This window comes from Lycorma delicatula, chromosome 2, assembly GCF_047948215.1.
Source record: "Lycorma delicatula isolate Av1 chromosome 2, ASM4794821v1, whole genome shotgun sequence".
Taxonomy (NCBI): Eukaryota; Metazoa; Arthropoda; class Insecta; order Hemiptera; family Fulgoridae; genus Lycorma; species Lycorma delicatula.
The window spans coordinates 231,132,441-231,152,751 of NC_134456.1; the positions used below are offsets into that span (position 1 = coordinate 231,132,441).

The following is a 20,311-nucleotide window of genomic DNA, read 5'->3' on the forward strand; positions in this document are numbered from 1 at the left end:
GTGGTTTTTTGCCGTACGATTCGTATTGCAATCAATCGATCCAGCAGCGGCCAAGAGGGCACAAAGCGTGACAGGAGAACGTAAGGGTCTCCAGCTGCCCGTACTCACTGGGGGTAGTTGTCACATCGTGGGCTTGCCCAAACTTGACAGTAGTATGTAGACAGCGGGATTCTAGTTGATTCAGTAGGACTTAGGGAATCTTCGGCCATGTCGGAGTTCCAAGAGGTGAAGAAGTCCAGGTGGAAGAGGAAACCTGCGCCGGTTCCATCGACTAGCTCCTAAGAGGACGAGGTAAGCGAAGCGATGTATACAGGGGCACCCACCCAGGTGTGGTCCTCTCCTGTTGTTGAAAGTAGTCCAGGAGGACCTGGACTACTTAGTAGATTTTCTGACACTTCCCGGCGGAGTCAGTTCGGGGGTGAGGAAAACTATTCTCCCTCGACTTGGCAAGTTGAGGGAAGCTTTTAAGGCGGTTAGTGAGGGTTTTGAGGCCTTGGCCTCCAAGCCCCACAAGGTCAAGGCTCCCAAGGTGGTTGTCCAGGCCCCAGTGCAGCCGCCCAGGCGCTACGCTGAGGTCCTGAATAACAAACGCGAGGCCAGCAAGGCGGTTAAGAAGCCGGAGGTAATCTTCGTGAATAAGGCAGAGGGCTCGAAGACCACGAGTCAGGACTTAAAGCGCGATTTCCGGGACGCCCTTCGTGGTGATCGGAATCGGCTTAGAATTCGTGATATAAAGGATACCAGTAGAGGGTTAGTTGTTGTTGCGGACAATAAGGAGACGGTCCAAGTCATCAAGGACTCTCCTGCGGTACAAAAGCTTGAGGTTAAGGTGGACCCCAAGCGGTTGAGGAAGCCCCGGGTCATTATATATGACATCGAGCGGAGTCTCTCTGATGAAGAAGTTCTGTCTCTCATTCGGGAGCAGAATACTGATTTGGACGAGGCCTCATTCAAAGAGCAGTGCAGGCTAGTCTTCAAGACTGAAAAGCGTGATGCCTCTCGGTATCACGGAGTTTTTGAATTAGATGCTGGTCTCCACCAGAAGTTTTTGTCCGAGGGTAGGGTCTTCGTTGATTTTGCCTCTTGTCGCGTCAAGGAATACCTTGACGTGCAGAGGTGTTTAAAATGTTGTAGGTTTGGCCACAGGGCCAAGTTTTGTAAGTATGCGTCGGTCTGCGCGCATTGTGGTAAAGAGGGCCACAAGCGTGACGATTGTCCGCAAAAGAAAGAGGCTCCGACCTGCGTTAACTGCAAGCGGTTACGCAAGAATCATAGGCACTCCATCAATAGTAGGGAGTGTGGCAGTTATTTGAGAGCGGTTGAGGTCTACTTCAACTCGCTCGATGGTTAGGTTCGGTCAACTCAATGCCCAGGGTGCCTAAGCGGTCCAAGTAGAGTTAGGTAACGTCGTTGAAAAGCGGAGCCTCGATGTTTTACTTCTACAATACCCGTACGTTGTCAAGGGTGACCTGCCAGGTTTTTCAGGCTGGAATAAGTTCCATGTTGGTGAAAGTAAATCCACCGTACTGTACAGGAAGTCTACAGATAGTGTCTTTATACGGCAAGCCTCTGACACGCATCACGTCGTTGTTAAGCTTGTTGTGGATGGTTTCGACCTAGTTGTGGTTAATTCGTACTTTCAGTACAGAGATCCCACTGACTTACACTTGGAAAGATGGGATAGAATTATCAGGCTGATAGCGGGTCGTCCTATTCTTATAGGAGTTGATGCGAACGCCAAATCGCTTCTTTGGCACAGTGGGATCACAGATGACGGCGGTGAACTACTGGAAGGCTTCATCGCGCAGCACCGTTTTGAAGTGTTCAATGTCGCCGGCGAGTTGGCTACTTTCGCCGGCGCGGTGGGATTGCGGAGGACCTTCCTTGATACCAACATTGATGTTACCATAGGTAAGGATATTCCTGGTAGGATTCTGAACTGATCTGTAGTCGATGATTGCGAAAGTGATCATCGGCTCATAGTTTTTGATTGGATAGGTGGGCTGCGCGATGTGTTTAGGGCGGACGCCCCTGTTCAGCAGGGGCGCTTCTTGCACAGGCGGGCGGATTGGCCCAAGTTTTCTAACATTCTTGCGGCCAGGATGCGGGTGTTCACTCGTACCCTGGATGAGGTCCCTCTAGAAAACCTGGCAGAGAATTTCTCTTCTGCGGTGGTTGAAGCCGCAGAACTCTCAATCCCTCGGAGTACGGGTCGAGAGAGAGTAGCTGGTTGGTGGACTCGGAACTTGACTGCGATAAAGCAGACCGTGGGCCGACTCAGGAGAGCCGCACAGCGTGCGCGTGATCCTGACCGGAGCGAGGTCCTGTTTGCGGTGTATCGTCAGAAAAGGAACGAGTATTTTCATAGAATTAGGACTTCGAAGCGAGATTCCTGGCGCTCTTTTGTTCAAGAGCAGGGAAATAAGGACCCTTGAGGTGTTGTTTATCGAGTACTTGGTCACAAGCGGAAAAAGGACAATCTTCTGTCGGCTCTCTCGACCCAAGACGGCGGGTAGTTGAAAAAGATCGTGTTCTATCTCTTCTGATGGACGATCTGCTCCCCGATGATACCGAGGTTGGTGAGACCTCGTATCACCGGAGAGTTCGAGCGGCGGTTGTAGATTTCAACACAGACTCTGTGTCTTCGGAGATTACTGAGGCGGAAGTCCGCCAAGTAATCTGTAGCCTGGCTAGGAACAAAGCCCCCGGATATGATGGTATTACGGTGGAGCTCCTTGTTCGCAGCCTGCCTGTAATTCTTGGCCCATTGACTAGGGTGTTCAATAGGTGTTTATTCGCCGGGTATTTCCCGGCTTGCTGGAAGCGTGGAATTTTGAAGTTATTATTCAAAGGTGGCGACAAGGACCCCACCGTTAGTTCTTCTTACCGTCCTCTGACGCTCTTACTAGTTGTTGAAAAGGTTTTCGAGAAGGTACTTTACCTCCGCATTAATAGTAGGCTGACTTCGAATCACATGCTGATGGACGACCAGTATGGCTTTAGACCCGGTAAGAGTACATAGGACGCGATTCTTAGGGCCCTGGATCTGGCTTCAGGCAGTGAGTACAAATATGTACTCGGTGTCTTCTTGGACATATCCGGGGTATTTAATAACTTGTGGTGGCCCTCTGCCTTGTTTCAATTGCAGAAGCGTGGTTGCACGCGGGATGAAATTAGGACTCTCTCGAGTTACTTCAGCGAAAGAACTGTTGTCCTTCGTGACGGCAGTTCGCAAGCAGTAAAGACCCTGTCAAAAGGATGTCCACAGGGCAGTGTATTAGGTCCACTCGTCTGGACCATCGAGTTTGACTCTCTCATGCGGCTACGTTTGCCCGGTGGCTGTCGCGTTGTGGCTTATGCCGACGATGGGCTGCTGCTGGTTGAGGGTGGTTCGCGTGCTGAGATTGAGCTCAGAGCGGCACAGGCATGTAGGGTTTTGCGGTTGTGGAGTCTTCAGCATAAGATGGTTTTCAGTGCGGAGAAAACCACTATGATGTTTTTGAAGGGCCGTCTAGCTGCAACTCGCCATCCGCGGGTTGTGATGGACGGCCGTTCAATTAGGTATGTCACTCTTCAAAAGTATCTGGGTGTTATCCTTGATGAGAGGCTCTCTTCAAGGAGCACCTGCAGTATGTGGCGAAGAAGGCAGTTGATGCTTTCTTCGGCGTCCGTAGAGTGGTCCATCCCGATTGGGGGTTGAATTTCCGTACCATGCGGATTCTTTACAATTCATTATGTTGAACGCTGCGCCCGTCTGGGCTCATCGTTTGCGGTACCAATGTTGTAGGGACATTCTATTACGAGCCCAGCGTCTTCTTTTGTTAGCGGTTGTCGGCGGTTACAGGACTGTCTCGCGATAGGCAGTGACTGTGATCGCGGGCATCAAACCTGTGGATATTTCGGCTACAGAACGTAGCCAGCGGTGTATTGCAAAGAAGGGAGGCCTTCTTACTTCTGGGCGTATGCGTGATATTGAAGACCAAGGTTTCGACTCTTGACAAGATAGGTGGAATACTTCTTTGACAGGTCGTTATACGCATGGTATATTCCCCAATGTTAGAGAGTTGCGAGCGGTTAGCTGGGTATCCCCCAATCGGCACACGACACACAGTTCCTCTCCGGACATGGTGCCTTTAGGGATAAATTGGCTAGGTTCAGGTTGGTTGATTCCGGCTTCTGTCCGGACTGTAGGGTCGATGACACCGTGGACCAAGTCCTACACATATGTCCCCGGTACGAAGCTGAGCGTACCAGAGTTACTAGGGAACTCGAGAGAGTAAATTCTGTTTTGGATCTACGAGTCAACTGGAGGACTCATAGAGAGTGGACTATAGTTGCTGGCTTCCTTTGCTTCCTTGCCCTGAGCAGGACTGCCGAAGGGATTTAGTAGGTGATAGGAACCTGGGTGGCTAGGGACCGCCTGGGCAGTTGACTGGCCGAAGGTAGGCGCTTAAGGCAGCGTGTCTCTGTTAGAATAATTGGTGTTATTTTGTTGGTGTATATATGGATATAGAACGCCCCTTGGGTTCATCCTAACAAGTATGTATCGCAATTTTATTCTGGTCGTGGCACCTTCCAAGACAGACTCCAGCAATTTGGACTGGTGGATTCAGGTGTATGTCCAGATTGTGGACAACTAGATGATGCATACCATGTAATTTATAAATGCGCAAAATGTGAACTTATGCGCACAGACAGACTATTTGTCGACTCGAGTATTTTGTCGGGTCAACATTAGATCTCGGCGAGAATTGTTAAAACCAGACCAAATAAGTAATCATTGAAAACTTCATTGGGTACTGGCAAGAGAATGGATTGCCAAGGGAATTTAGGGTTCCACCTGGTCTATCCTGTGTTTTGGTTTTGTTGTTCTTATGTTATAAGATTTGATGTTTTTGTAGAGTTTTTGTTTATTTAGTTTTATTTTTATTTCTTGTTTGTGTTATGTTATGGTTGCATGTTGAACATAACTTCTAACCTATTCGGTAAGTAGTTGCATTATTAATTTCATTTCTTTCATGTCACTCAGTCTTGTTAAAGACTCAACATAGATGTATTTTGTTTTAAAGAATTCATTTCCTAGTAGTTCACCAATGGGAATATCACACGTGGTATTCGCATCGGTGGCATCCTAACTGAGGCAAGAACAAGGCTGAGAGATGACTTTTAGCAAGGTTCTAAAGATGACCTCTGGTAAAGCCCGTAAGGACTAGGTACAGAGGGACTGGTGTGGTGATCGAAACTGTCACATGAAGGGTGTCTTCTGCTAAGGGATCAGGATGTATAATAGATATCCCCAGAAAGGAAGAATTTTTTCCCAAACTTTGTTTTATTTTTTTTTTTAAGAATACACAACCAAAATGTTAAAAGTTAGCTATTAGAAATGTCATGCATAATTGATTAAACTCAATGACTTTTCTGAATACTATCTTAGTTAAATTAGCGATACTGCAGTAATCAAACTTTGATCAAAATAACTTAAATAATGATCATATTTGATCATAATTAACTTAAATAATTAAATGACTTAGGAACAACTCATATAGAACAATATGTTTGGGAATAACATTTTTTATGAGTATATGTAAAACATTTACAAATATGAGTTTACTTTCTTCACAAAAAAAAATTCATTATCATACGTGAAGAATATTGAGAAAGTAAATGCAGAAAGATTAGAAAATATTTATGACAATTTTTATTTTGGAATTGTAACAATACCTTTAGAATTTTTTTTTTAACATGGACTTCAATGAATGCATTTAATAAGTCTAAAAATGAGTTTCTAAATTAAGAGTCATAGAAGTTTAATATGCTCTCTTAAAAATAAACTTTGTCATCAGTAACTTTTCAGATAGATGTTCTTTTTACTTTGTAAACATAAATTAATTGTTTTGCATCAATTTTGGGCACCATGAAGATCGAGAAAGAAAAGATGGGCTTTATGAAACGCTGTACAGACTTCTATCTCATTAAAATTCCTTGCTTTTTGTTTTTTCACCAACATAAGTTTTTCGGGGTTGTACAATTAGCATCAGGATTTATGGTGTCTTTTTGAAGAAATAACCAACTAAAAACGATATTTCTTATGCTACGCTCTTGATAGTGTTTATGATCTTTATGTTAACTTTTTAATTTTTCCATTAATAAATTTATAAGGCACCATGGCATTGATTGTAATCGACTCTCACATATATAAGTGATGTCCTCATATTTCCTCTCCTTTTGTTCCTGGACGCACAAAAAAGTGTAGTTATCAAGATTTCTTCCTTTTTTCTGCAAATGATACCACATTCACCTTTTTAAATGTTCTTTTCCCTATACATATACTGGTTTTTTTACTTCTTCCATGCAGCTTTCATTTTATGTCACCTAACTTCCTAAATACTAAATGAATCCCTGGTTCTATAATATTAATGGATTGTTATTTTTTGTAAAACCTCATCAATTATACATTTTCCATTGCTCATCTGCATCTAAAATCTGTCCCCACTCTTAAAATAATTTCTTTCAGGGACTGCAGCTCCTCTTCTGATTTCACTAACACTGTTTCACTATCTGTGTAATTGATTATCTTTATTCCATCTTTTCCCATCACAATTATTCTTGCTTTTTGTAGAACATTTTATTAGCTTTTCAGCATCATATAATTGGTGAACAAAAAAGGTGTCAAAAACATATTTGTATTATTTCTCCTCCAATGCCGATCTGTTTCATGATTTCTTGATCTAATTATAACTTTCTGTGTTGGGTGAATTTCCTTTATTAATGCTCTCTCTTTCCAATTTATACAGAGATCTTTCAAAATTATTGACTGCATACTTCATGTCAAATTCTTTCTTCCAGTGAATAAAACGTACATATGTATTCTAGTTCACTTCCAGTTTGTTCTTGTCAACATCTTAAGAATAATTTACATCTCATATCACTTTTCTCTTTTAAAACTAAACCAGTCTTCTCTCATATTCTTATTGTTATAATTTATAAACTTCACAGTCTACTTTACAAAATCAATAATTCAGATTATGTAGCCGTACTTTTTTTTTATTAAAAATCTTTAAAAGCTTTAAACATAATATAAAATTCTGAATTAATATACATCCTCCTCTGAAATGATACATTTATCTTTTATTTTTATTTCTGTTTTATTTTCATTTTCTGTTATAATAATTAATTTCTGTGTTATCTCTCTAATCTCTAAAGGTGTTATACCTAAAAGTACGAGGGTTATTTTTTTTTCAAGGTCCGATCGGTCGCGATATAAAAACCCACACAAAAATCGCTTAACCCTTTGCGCATATGTGTTGCGCAGTGTCTCTAGTATGGCCTTCAATCACACCGCATCACTTTGTTTAGTTCTGAACACGCAGCTAGCACGTAAACATGTCTACAACAATAGCATCTCCTGCCAAGTGTGAAGTGCGTGCGGTAATTCGATTTCTTCAGGCTGAGGGGTGTAATGCAGCTGAAATTCATAGATGAATAAGTATTGTGTACGGTGAAACTTCAATGAGTGACAGCAAAGTGCGATAATGGTGCAGGAACTTTAAAGCAGGACGTGCAGATGTTCATGATGCAGGTGGTCAGGGAAGGAAGCGAGTGTCAACCAATGATCTCGTTGAGCGAGTGGATGAGGCACTTTGAGAAAATCGTTGGTTCACAATTTCTGTATTGAGTGATTCGTTTCCTGAAATTTCAAGGTCAGCTCTCTACACTATTGTGAGTGAAAGACTTCAGTACCGCAAACTGTGTGCGAGATGGGTTCCCAAGATGCTGTCTGACCATCACAAAACAATGAGAATGGACGCCTCCCTATCATTTCTCCAGCGCTACCACAATGAAGGAGACGAGTTTTTGAACAAATTTAAAGAAGTTCAAGCGAACCTTCTCCAACAGAAAGCGTATGGCTACTATGTTCTGGGACCGGAATGGAGTTCTCTTGGTGGAATTCATGGAATGTGGCACGACCATCACTGCAGCCTCATACTGCATGACTCTTCAACATCTATGAAGGGCAATTCAGAATAAGCGGAGAGGAATACTGTCATCAGGCATTGTCTTTCTCCATGAAAATGCTCGGCCGCACACTGCAGCTGTAACAAAGAAGCTCCTGCAGCGTTTTTGTTGGGAAGTGTTTGATCACCCACCATTCAGCCCGGACTTGGCTCCATCCGATTTTCACCTCTTTGCTCACATGAAACACTGGCTAGGAAAACAATATTTTGGCACAGACATCGAGCTGCAGACCAGCATAGAAACATGGCTGAAAACACAGGCGGCTCGTTCTATGATGAGGGTATTGGAAAGTTGGTACCACGCCACGACAAATATCTAAATCAGAGTGGCAACTATGTAGCGAAATAATGTAACTATGTAAGTACTTGTTACAAATAAAAAATTTTTTATTTTGAATGTGGTTTTAATTTCATGACCGATTGGACCTTGAAAAAAATAACCCTCATATTATACATTGCTTCTCATGAATGTAAAGTGTCTTTATTAAAAACAATAGTTACTTATACTAAAAATAAACAATACCCACCTTTTCTACACTAAATTTCACTACTGTTAATTCAACATAGTACTTACAGAAAGTGCCTTAGTAAGCTTCTATTAATATTTTCAATAAACTGCTGACTCTAAAATGATATTTCCATCAATTCATTTAAAATAAAATAATTATTTTTCTAATAAAAAATAATATTACTCTGGAGATAAGTTTTTAAATAACTTTCATTATTAATAAAATATCCTCCTCGTTTACTTTATTATTACTATCATTAATTCTATCATTTTTAAGGATTGATATAAATTTTATTTAATAGATTATAATTTATTAAACCTTTTAATTAACTCTGTACTGGTGCTGCATTGATCAAAGTTTTGCCACAGTTTCCATTGAATTGCGTGGACAAATGCAAGGGCAATTCCTTATTTTCATCCAAAGTGTAGCATACAGATCCATTCCCAACTTGAGTTACATAATGTATTTTTTAGTTACCAAACAGAATAAAATATTTATTTATTAATGAGCATTAAAAAAATTAAATTAGTAAGATAAAGAAGCACAAAGACAACTTTTTCCGTTAATTAATGTCTATGATAACGGAAACCTTTTTGCATTACTGTCATACATTTTAAAATGGCTTCTTTGATATAATCAGACATGCGCTTTTAATTTTTTTCTCACTAGATTTTCTTTATGTTGGTCTAGTTCTTACAGTATCACGTACTGATTTTTTTTTTAAATTGTAGACAAATTATAACCAAAAATTGTATTTTCATAATTCTTGCAATTAAAAAAAAATATTAGATCTTAACTGAAAGGAGAAACTAAATTCTACACAGATCCTGAATAATAGGAAATTAATTCACAAATGTTTAAAGCCAATACACAAAAGAAAAAGAAAATTGCCAAACTATTAGGAGGATCATGGAGCCATCTGATACTAAATTCATAAGCTTTTAAATAGAAATAAAATGTAACTACAGAAATATAAACCAAGCCAGACAGAAAAATCAAATAATTACAAGAGAATACATAAACCATTTAAGAAAAGTACTCATATAAGTAAAGTATAGGAGTACTTATATTATGTTCACCTATGTTATAATGATTTAGACATCTTACATGAGAAAGATAAACTAAAGTAAAACAGTGGAATAAGAAAATGTATAAAAAACAAACTGGTTAATAATTTATGTTCTTTACCTAGACAGCAACGAGCACACTGGTGAAGGAATGCAGGTTTTAATCTATGTTTATTTTTTACTTGAACTCCTTCTGATTGTTCCATGGCAAATTGTAAAAATACCTGAAAAAGTAGGATAATGCCGTCAATGATTTGAAGTAATTCATTATCACTATACAAACAAATTTGTTTAGGTACAATTGTAATAAACATATTCAACTAAATAAATACTCTAATACACATGGTAATCCTGAAGGAAGACAGGCAAATATCTTGCACTGAAGTTGTTTAAATGAAACTGCCATTATGGAATACAAGCAAGAACAGCAATATAGCTGATATTTTTTATTTTAGAAACATTATTACTTTAATTAGTTAAACAAATAATAAAAATAGAATCTACCTATGTCAGAAGGGTCATATACAGTTGAACCTCTATATAATGAAATCAAGAATCCCAGAAAAAAATTTGTTAAATAGAAGTTTTCATTATGTAGACGTAACAAGAATTCCCAGTCTAATTTTTTTAACAAACCTTTTATCCTATTTTTTGATGAATTAAAATTAAGTACAGTTATTTTTCTTAATAGCACTATAGATAAAAAATGTAAATGTATTTTTTTATGTCATGTGTTATATTAATCTAATACATTATATGCACTGTATAAAAAGTATATATCTCAGGTGAGGACTTACCTTCTACTTAGAATAGATGTAGACTCTACTTAAAAGCTTGTTTTTATTTTTAGCACTTAATTTTTTCACAACGATAACACAAAAAATGAATACATAAAATTTTTTTAAACTGAATAAAAAAACACTAATACTAATGCATTCTTTAGATTTTGATAGATATTGATGGATAATATATAATTTTTAATACAGTATTAATTTATTACTTGAAAAAGTGAATAAGTTTCTGTTGTTTTCTGTGTTTGAATAAGGTACTACGTTCAAAAATGTTCACATTTATTTAAATACTAAAAAATACTCTCAGATACTTCATCCTTGAGCTGTTCAAGCCCAATTGTTTTAAATAACTGTAAAATCTAATCATCAGTAGGTTTTCTTTCCTCCTCCTGGTCTTTGCAATTTTTGTCATCATCTTCCTCTTCTTCTACTGGTTCAGAGGACTTACTAACACCAAGAAGTACATTGTCATCATCTGGAAAATCAGAAACGGTAACCTGTTCATCAGCAGTGAGAAAATTTTCCAATGTACGTTCGTTACTGACATTTCCAGTTGTTTGGTGGAAATTCCAGTGACTTTTTAACTGTACCAGTGTCTTATCATCTTCATCCTTCCATTCTGTCGTGGTGGTACTGAAACCAGCTATAAAAAACATGAAATATTGTTTCATCATTAACATCAATGGTCCATACTTTTGATAATTCAAAAATGCACTCTCAGAGGTCAACAATATTAACAGGAACAGTATGACTGTTCTCTACAAAGGTTACAATTTTTTTCAGTAGTGGAATTTAACATTTTTAATTACCCCCTGATCCATTGGTTGTATAATTGATGTTAAGTTTGGTGGGAAAAATTCAACTTTTATGTTATTCAATACAGAATTAATGTCTTGAGGATGTGCCATACAACTATCAATAAAAAGTATAATTTTTCTTTTTTTTCTGGTAATCTGATTGTCCAGCTTTTTTATCCAATCTGTAAAAATGTTGGTATCTCTAGAGATTTAACTCCTTGAAAACAACATGTTGTTTTACTTTTGCTGATTACCAAAATTTGAACTCTTTCAGTCCTTAACATGTTTGCAGTCACTAACACCATAATTTTTAGTTTACTTTGTTTACCACCAAAGTACAAATCATTTTTAAAAATGTTTTGTTGGATAAACATTTGAAATATAGACCCGTTTTTTCCGCGCTAAAAATATTTTTTCACGAACATTCTTCTAAAATTGGTTTCAACACTGGTACTTGCACTTTCTCCAGAAATTACTTTATGAATAATACAATGTCTTTTTTTAAACTTCTCTAACCACCCATTACTGGCCTGCAAATCTTTGTGTCCTAAGGTGGCTCCAAATCCCAGGGAGTTTTCTTTAATTAATGTCCTGGATAATGGAAGTTTTTTGCATCACTGTCATCCATTTTAGAATGGCTTCATTGATATCATATGTGCTACCTTTTAATTTTTTCTCGCTAGATTTTCTTTATGCTGTTCCAGTTCTGATTAGTATCACGTTCTCATTTTTTTAAATTGTTGACAATGAGCTTGGCAGGGTTTCAAATTTTTAAACAATATCTTTTCTTTTAACACCTTTGTCTACTTCGTGTATAACGCTAATTTTTTCCAAAACACTAAGGCACTTCTGTTTTGACATTGTATAAGGCACACTAAAGAAACAGTACAGTACTGTATAATGTGAGTAATGTAATCCAAAGACAGAGACCGACTGAATTAATCCCAGGAAAAATTATTGCTGAACTGTATATGCACTGAACAATAGGAGTATGTGTTAAATGTTTTCTAAGAATTCTATTTGATATGTCTATGTACTGTAGATAAATGTCTCATTTAGAATTTGCAGAGAAATTTTAGTGTTCTGCGTTACTTAATGGATTTTGGGAAATTCCGCTTCTTCAATGTATAGAGTAACTGAAGAACATATGTTTAAATCTTTTGTGAGAATTTTATTGTTAACAGGTTATATGAGAATCTTGGGAATTTTCGGTTTACCAGTTCAATAAAATCAACCTGCCATCATCTTAACTGTTGTCAAGAATACTTTATGTTTGTATTCAGGTAAAATTTTGGTTCGGAAATCAAACTAATCAATACCTTAAAACTCATAGAGATGTCCAAAATACTAAATTTAATGTCATTACTTTTAAATAATGTTACTACATTAATGTTAGACTAATGTAACTGTATGTTACTACATACAGTATGTCACCATTTTGTTTTACAGAGGTATGAATACGTTAAATAGAAGTAGATTTATAAGTAGTTTAATTAAAATGTCATGGTGCAGTAAAAAAATTTGTAAAATAGAGGCTTTCATAATATCGAGGTTTGTTATTAGAGATTCGACTGCATTTACAAAATTACTTACATCTTCCAATGTTGTCTGTGAAAGTGAGTAATCAAGAATCAGTGACTTTTCACGAGCTGATTCCATAACTGAAAATACATCAGGTAATGAATGCGTGGATGGGGGTAGCTGATATCGTAACCGAGTATGATGCTCTTCTTGTAAAATCATTTTATCTAATTTTAGGCTAACAAACTCCTTCACTGACTGAACAGTGTTCTCACCTTCTGGGCAATGAACTGCTAAACTATATCCACCTCCAAACCTGCAATAAAAATAATAAACGTAATAATTATTACCACCATATGATTCAAATATTTAAAAATTGCTTACTTTAAAACTAATGAGATGTTTTAAAAAAAGAATAGCAGTGTGATCTTAGATCACTTGCATCTGGTGCAAAGATCACACTGCTAGGCACAGTTGATCTTTTATCACTACCTGAACCCTTTTATAATAGTACAGAAAATTTACTCAAGATGCCAGCATTATATGAAATTTTAAACAGTGGTAATGTAAGCAGAGAGTTCTTGTAAGAATTCAAAAACAACAGTGTTGTTCAAATTCCTACATCCCATGAAATCCTAAAAATGTACTGGTCAAGGTGAAACTGGTGGAATTTTAAATATGAAGGAAGGCTCTGGCAACAAAAATTTGCATCGAACAGGGTAAGCATTATTGCTGTTTACATTTTGAAATGACTGTATAGATTTTTAAGCAAAAAGATGGTAAGAAAAAGCTGGATTTTTGAATGATAACAGAATTCACCACTGACATAATATAGCATTGTCATATAATCAGGGTACATTAGTTTTTCAAATCTCATTAAAAAGGTTTATAAAAATCTACCTTGGATGTTTGATGCAAATCTCAAATGCATTTGCTAACTAAGCACATAACTACAATAAACTATTATAAATGAATGCAATTATTATTTATTTCAAAATAAAACAAACATAACTTTTTAAGCAATAACCACAAAAAGAGCCAGCTCAACTACCCACCAAACAACATTACCACATACACTAAATCTTTTACTATAAAAATCTGTCTACAAGTTCAAAGAAATAAATATTCTTTTTCTCCCAAACAGTTAGGAAAATGTAAGTTTTATTAGAAAATTATTAATTATGCATCAGTGTTTCAATATTAATGATTAAAACTTATAAAATTTTATGTATTGCTAAAAATAAAATAATAAAAATAATTAGATACAGAGTGTGTATTAATCATTAGCACCTCTTAAATCAAAATCTTTTATCAATGAGAAAAAACAGCTGTTGAATTAAAACACATAAAACATAGCAAAACTAAAATAGTAAATGTTGTTTAAATACTTCAGATCGCTAATATGAAGTAACTAGCAACAAAACATAATTCTTATGCAATAAAAAAAGGAGAAAACTGAACTGATTTGAAGACTTCTTCAAAACATATCCAGATCAAAAGCAGGAATGTATCATACAAGAAACAATAACAAATACAAGAAGAAGACACTGATGTAGAGTATTCATTCACAACTATAGCATACATATTAAAAATAAATATGAAAAAAAACATTTTTTATGACTTAAATATAAACTTTAAAAAGTAATCTACTAACTTGTTTTTGAGATGCTGAGAAGAACCTAGGCATTTAAACTCCCCATTGACCATTATAGTAAGCCTAGTACACAACGCTTGACATTCTTCCATGCTATGAGAAGTAAGAATTACTGAATGTCCTTCACGTACTAACTGTTGTATACAGGACCATAAAAATCTCCTAGCACGAGGATCCATACCACTGGTTGGCTCATCCTGAAATTAAAAATATTAATTAAATAAACAATCAAATAAAATTATAAACTTAATTTATTAGTAAAGTAGAGGGATCGATTCAAATACCGGGAGTCTAAGCAGAAGTCTTAACTCTGGACAAATATGAATGTGTTAGATAACATAATGATTCAGCAGAAAATAATTCTCTTAGTTTCTCAATTCTAACTCCAGTAGTTAACCTACAAAAAGTACTGTTTTAAGATGAGCAACTATCTTCTTTGACGATTAGAAAGTTGAATAACTAATCAGGCTCATTGAATAGATGTGTGTTGGTGCTTGGAGATTGTATCCTCAGTTTAAGGCCTCTACTTGAATCAAACTGTTTCAAGGAGAAGGAGAAGCAGACGAAGCAAACTTAGTTAAACTTTAGTTTATTTTGGTCAGCAGCTAAAGGATGAGAAAGTGGCACATTTTATACAATGTTAATGACTGGTGGCCGATAACCTACATACTTGAATTGCCCTGAAGTAATTTCATATTGATGTGAGTGGAAACAATATATATGGATGCAGTACTGGATTTTTGTTTTGGTGAAAAGAAGTTATCATAAATCATAAATTTTAACCCAAAGATTAACAAAATTTGCAATCCTAGATTGAGAATTGAAGGGTATAGTAAAGAAGACTGCAACGGAAACACTAAAGGAAAGAGGGGAAGAAATGTGTAGCGAGTAATTTAGTAACAAGCAATAACAATTGAGTGTAGAAGATGAAGCCAGAAAAAATATTTTGTAGAAAATATCCAGGCAAGCAACAGATTTATCAGTTAAAAAGACAGCTAGCTGATCAAATTTATAGAAGAAATAAAAGTATGTCTGTAAAACAATTTTATCCATCATAAACAACATAACTTTACCAGCTATATGTCTCAACCTCGTTAGGTTTCCTAACTTCTTGTTGAATGACGTAGGACTAATATATTTTTAATTAAAATTTAAATATCTATCTGAGAAATTTTCTGTTACAAAGAATTTAAAAAATCGTTTTGTTAAAAAGAAAGATTCATGCTATCTCCGTTTTTATTAAGATAAATCTTTCTTATCCAACCCTATATAAAGGGATGTGTATTAGAGCTTGGCGGCCAGTCCAAGTATAAGCAGTATTTTTAAACTAATTTTCTACTCTGAATTTGACTTCCTAAATTGACACTTTAGACAGTTCTTTAGATTTATTTGAAAAATGAAGTTAAAAATATCCTACCTGCCGTTTTATTTTAAGAACTGGCTATTTATTTATCTTTGTAGTAATTTTTACATTTCTTTTATATTATATATTTTTTTGCCTTTACCCCTGTTAGGAAATCAAATCTGTAGAACAGTGCCTTAAATGGGGTGTAGTGGCAGTAAATTTTACAAATATTTATTTTTTTATTCCTTTTCAGAAGCATTTAAAGAATTTGTTCTTTCAGTGATGAATAACAATGCTACAGCAGAGCAAAGTATTAATTTTCAAGCCATTGATGTTAATGAGAACATAATATCACTATACTGTTCAAGCCAAGACTGGTGGCAACATATAATACCTAAGTTATTCCAATATCTGAAACAGCTATTAAGATAAATTTAATACCAAAAAAATTAGAGGTGGGTTTCCTAGTATAGCAATTGCTGTAGATAACTTTCTCTTATTTCCACCTGACAAAGTCCCAGCAGAACGATCAGAGTAATGGCCAAGTCCAAGTTTCTTTAGGCATTTATCAACAGTCTGAAAAAAAAAATACCATGTTAAATATTATTTCTGGTTTTAAATAACATTAAAAATAAATAAACAAGGAAGTTCAGTTACATTTTTTCTTTTTAATAAGAATATTTGTTCTTTTCAGAAACCTTCCTTCCTTACACTGACATACTAAGATTTTGTCCAAATAAATCATTTGATGCCATTTTTAGTATTGATGAAGTTTGTATCATTTGACATAATGGCCGTAATCCTACAAGGTATGAGACTAAAAATCTGAGATCAAGTGTTCTGGTAAAAATTTCTGCCAGCCTAAGTATTAAAAGAATGGCAAATGACAAAACTTCAAATAAAAGTGATGTTGAAAATGGAATTTCACAGTTATCAATTTTAAGACAACCTTCTTTAATGGTGATGTAAAGAGATTTTGAAAATCAAACTATCTTTGTCAAAGAGAGATAACTTCTTGATTTGTTCAACTTATTCTCATCTAGAAATGGCTAAGGAAAATCAGCAATTTTTTCTATGTATGAAAAACTTGGATTCAAAAATAATTTTAATATAAAGAATAAAAACAGAAAGCTATCAAAAAGTATTAATCTTATTAGAATCTTATGTTAACACTATGTAAGGAAGGATATATACTACATTGTGGGGCTCATACAGAAGAGTTTATATGAATCATATATAAAAAATTATCTATCAATAAGACAAAAGGTGCTGACACTGAAATGCTAAAAGAGTTGTATATATTTCTTTCAAACGGTCAAAAATGATTTACTGTGCATTGTAAAATTTTAACTAAATTAATTCTTATAAGTTTTGTGGAAGAAGAACCACTTACCATAGCTCCTGCTGTAGATAATCATTTGTTTATTACAAAGATAATATCTAATTTTAGAGAATCACAGTCTCTCTAGAATTAACTCGCATTATTAACAATTATTTACTAATGGAAGTTGATAATCAAATTTTACCAACTGACCATCGTCAGTGAGAGTATTGTTATGCAGAAATAAACACGGGTAATAAAAATGTGACAACACTGAGTCACCTTTCTTAACATAAAACAAACTTCAAATGCAAACTCATAAAATAACTAATAACTAACTCTTCTTAAATACTAGAATGCGCTAGAAGGTGAGTTAATTACATAAGTAAATTAAATAAATTTTACAAGTGATAATAGGTGTAAAAGATAAATATTATAACAATAAGCTACAGGAACAGCTGACTTTATGGTTAACAATGTACAGCTGATAAGAGCAATACTGATAAGATAATTGTGATAATGGGATTAACAAAAAAATTTAGAAGGGTTATGTAATAAAGGTTTTTTTCAGACACTGAATTTTTAAAATATACTTATATAAAAATAAAAATATCTTTTTATAACTGTAAAATAAGATGATACAATAAAACATGATGGCATAGTTAGAACATTTAATAACAAAACAAAAGCAAACAAAAAAATATTAATTTTTTTACATAAATTCATCAGCAATTTAATGTTAGTGAGATTTTTTGCATAAATTATCTAAATTACCGACTGAAGTTGTCTGCTAGGTATATTACGGAGACGGGCATAAAACTCCAAATGTTCACGAGGTGTAAGTTGTGCATCCAGAGCATCAAATTGTGGACAGTAACCTATTAGTGATCGCACATTCTCTACTTCTCTTGTAATGCTATGACCACTAACATAAGAATCACCTGAAGTCGGTTTAACAGCTCCGGTCAACATCTGTAGGGATTGATAAGAAGAAAGTTAGTATGTTTTAGAAATAAATATTGTATTCAAATTGATATGTAATAATACATTATACACATCATAACAGCAATCTGTAGATGTTACTGCGTAGATAAAACAAGGAGCTGTTGCACCATTTGCCTCATCCAAGGAAAACAGTGGTAAAACATTGATCAGAGCAGCAATACAAAGTAAATGAATAATTATAAAATAACAAAGCAGAATTTATTCAGTCCATATTCTTAAAAATAATAAAAACAGATAATTGTAGAAAAGAAATAAATGAAGATTGTTAATAAATAATGAAAATGTTAAATGAAGATGACAGAAAATTAATTCAGGATTTTTTAAAAACAATGGGGTATACATCTTTTCTTTAAAAGAAAATCTTTTCAATTTATTTTAAGTAAATCGGTGGAAGAATTTTCAAATGGATCAGTAACTTATTAAAAACAGCAATAGAAGCATAATAAGCCATTTCTTTCACACGCAAATATTTATAATTAGAAGAAAATTTTAAGCATATCACTAAACAAAAACTGCCAACAGAAAGAAAGACATCAACTTCTATAAACTCTGAAATGTTAATTATCAAATTTCTCTTACACAAAATTTTACGAAAGGAATAAATTAAAATTTTACCTGAATAAAAATCAAAATTATGAATTGAAGTAAGAGGTGATGTTAAAACAGTTATTTAGGAGGAGAGTAAAAAAAAAAACATATTACTTTGATGGAATGTGAATTAATTTGGATACACAAAATGTTGGATAAATACTACACCAAAAAGGATAAACATGCAATTTCCTGTGATTAACTTCAAGCCTTAAAAATCTCCTAATTAATGTAAAAGACATTTTCATTCACATTAATGAAACCAGTTATTTTGATTAACGTTTGTTAGTTTTAATTAAAATCATTAAAAAATCACAGATAACATTTTGAAAATGATTTAGAATGATTTTTAGATCTATAATACAGGAAAAGCTAGTTTAATGGATAAGTTATTTTTACATTCATTATTAAGTAAAACTGAAAAAAAATAAAAAAATAAAAATGAAATTACTAAATAACTGGAAACACAGAGTGCATTGTGTGACTTAAGTTATTATAATGTGTAGCTTTCCAGTAAAGGTATAAAAAATTAAAGAAAAATTGATGAAATTGCTTTTATCACGCTAAAACACAAATTAAAATCACATTTTAGTAAATATGTAAAAATATTTTAGTAAATCACATGTAAATTATGTAAAATAAAATTACAAAACATTTAAATTAAACAATATAAAAAGGAAACTAGTTTTAATATAATAGCAAAATTGAAAATTGGCAAAAATAATTAAAACATTTTGAAAAAGATGAAAACAAACTGCTGAAAGCAGATTCCTTAAATGAAGTATTGGTAAAAATACTAGTAATAAATAGTTGATGTTATCCTTCAAGTAATGAAAAACATTCACAAATCTAAATCAAAATTGAAGTACTGAACTTTGAGGTAACTTCTTTTAAATGTCATCTTAATAAATGCATTTTGATTCTGCAATATTCTGAGCTAAAGCCATAGCAGCTCAATTGCCACTTTACTGTATTACTTACTTTCTGTTTCAGCTGATGTAAAAATGTAACTATTATTATATTATACGAGCTTAAAAGACAAAAAATCATACAATCTTTTTTTCGTAATGGTTTTATTTTGGCAGTAATGTATTTTAAAGTATCATGAAAAACCAAACCAGTTTAACCACCACAAATAAGCATTTTCCTCATAAGGATTGTATGTTGTGTGTCGAGCATCAGTAATGAAAATATTGTTTAAAATGGAACAAGATGCTATTAAATATCATAGAGTACAAATGATGTAAATGTCTACTAGCCAAAAGCACTAAAGTGTTTAATTATGTTATAAGTACTATTTTACCTACCAACTGAAATATCGCCTTTTTCAATGAAATTAACATAATAATCTATAAGAGTAATTAATTAATTAAAATAGTAAATTAATAAATAAAAAACTTAATTCCAAATTGCTATTCAAAAAATAGTTAGATAAAGTAAAGTAAACAAAACTGTCATTAAAAGTGAGGTTATGTTATACTATTACTTGTATTAATTAAATATTAAATGGATATGATAAAAACATTAAAAATCTTTTTCTGGTAATATATTAATGTACAAGTATAAAATTTAAATTATTATATATACCTAAAAATCAGAAAAATTAATGAATGAATTTATACTTGAGCTACTGAGGTATTTGTCAATGTAACTGGTGGTTTGGTTAGAAAATAGTGATTATGCTACTCCGGCATTTTC

General features: G+C 34.4%; 1 protein-coding gene across 4 annotated transcripts in view; it reads right to left on the bottom strand.

Annotated features, from left to right (window-relative positions):
* The window catches only part of LOC142319723 (phospholipid-transporting ATPase ABCA1-like), a 240,390-nt gene that overhangs the window by 11,118 nt on the left and 208,961 nt on the right, over positions 1-20,311 (bottom strand). For all 4 annotated transcript variants that reach the window (XM_075357320.1, XM_075357321.1, XM_075357319.1 and 1 more), the window contains 5 exons: positions 17,795-17,992; positions 16,141-16,275; positions 14,355-14,551; positions 12,773-13,016; positions 9,713-9,815 (listed from right to left, as the gene is read on the bottom strand). In XM_075357320.1, the coding sequence (XP_075213435.1) occupies positions 9,713-9,815; positions 12,773-13,016; positions 14,355-14,551; positions 16,141-16,275; positions 17,795-17,992 (877 nt within the window). The remainder of the gene's footprint in view (positions 1-9,712; positions 9,816-12,772; positions 13,017-14,354; positions 14,552-16,140; positions 16,276-17,794; positions 17,993-20,311) is intronic.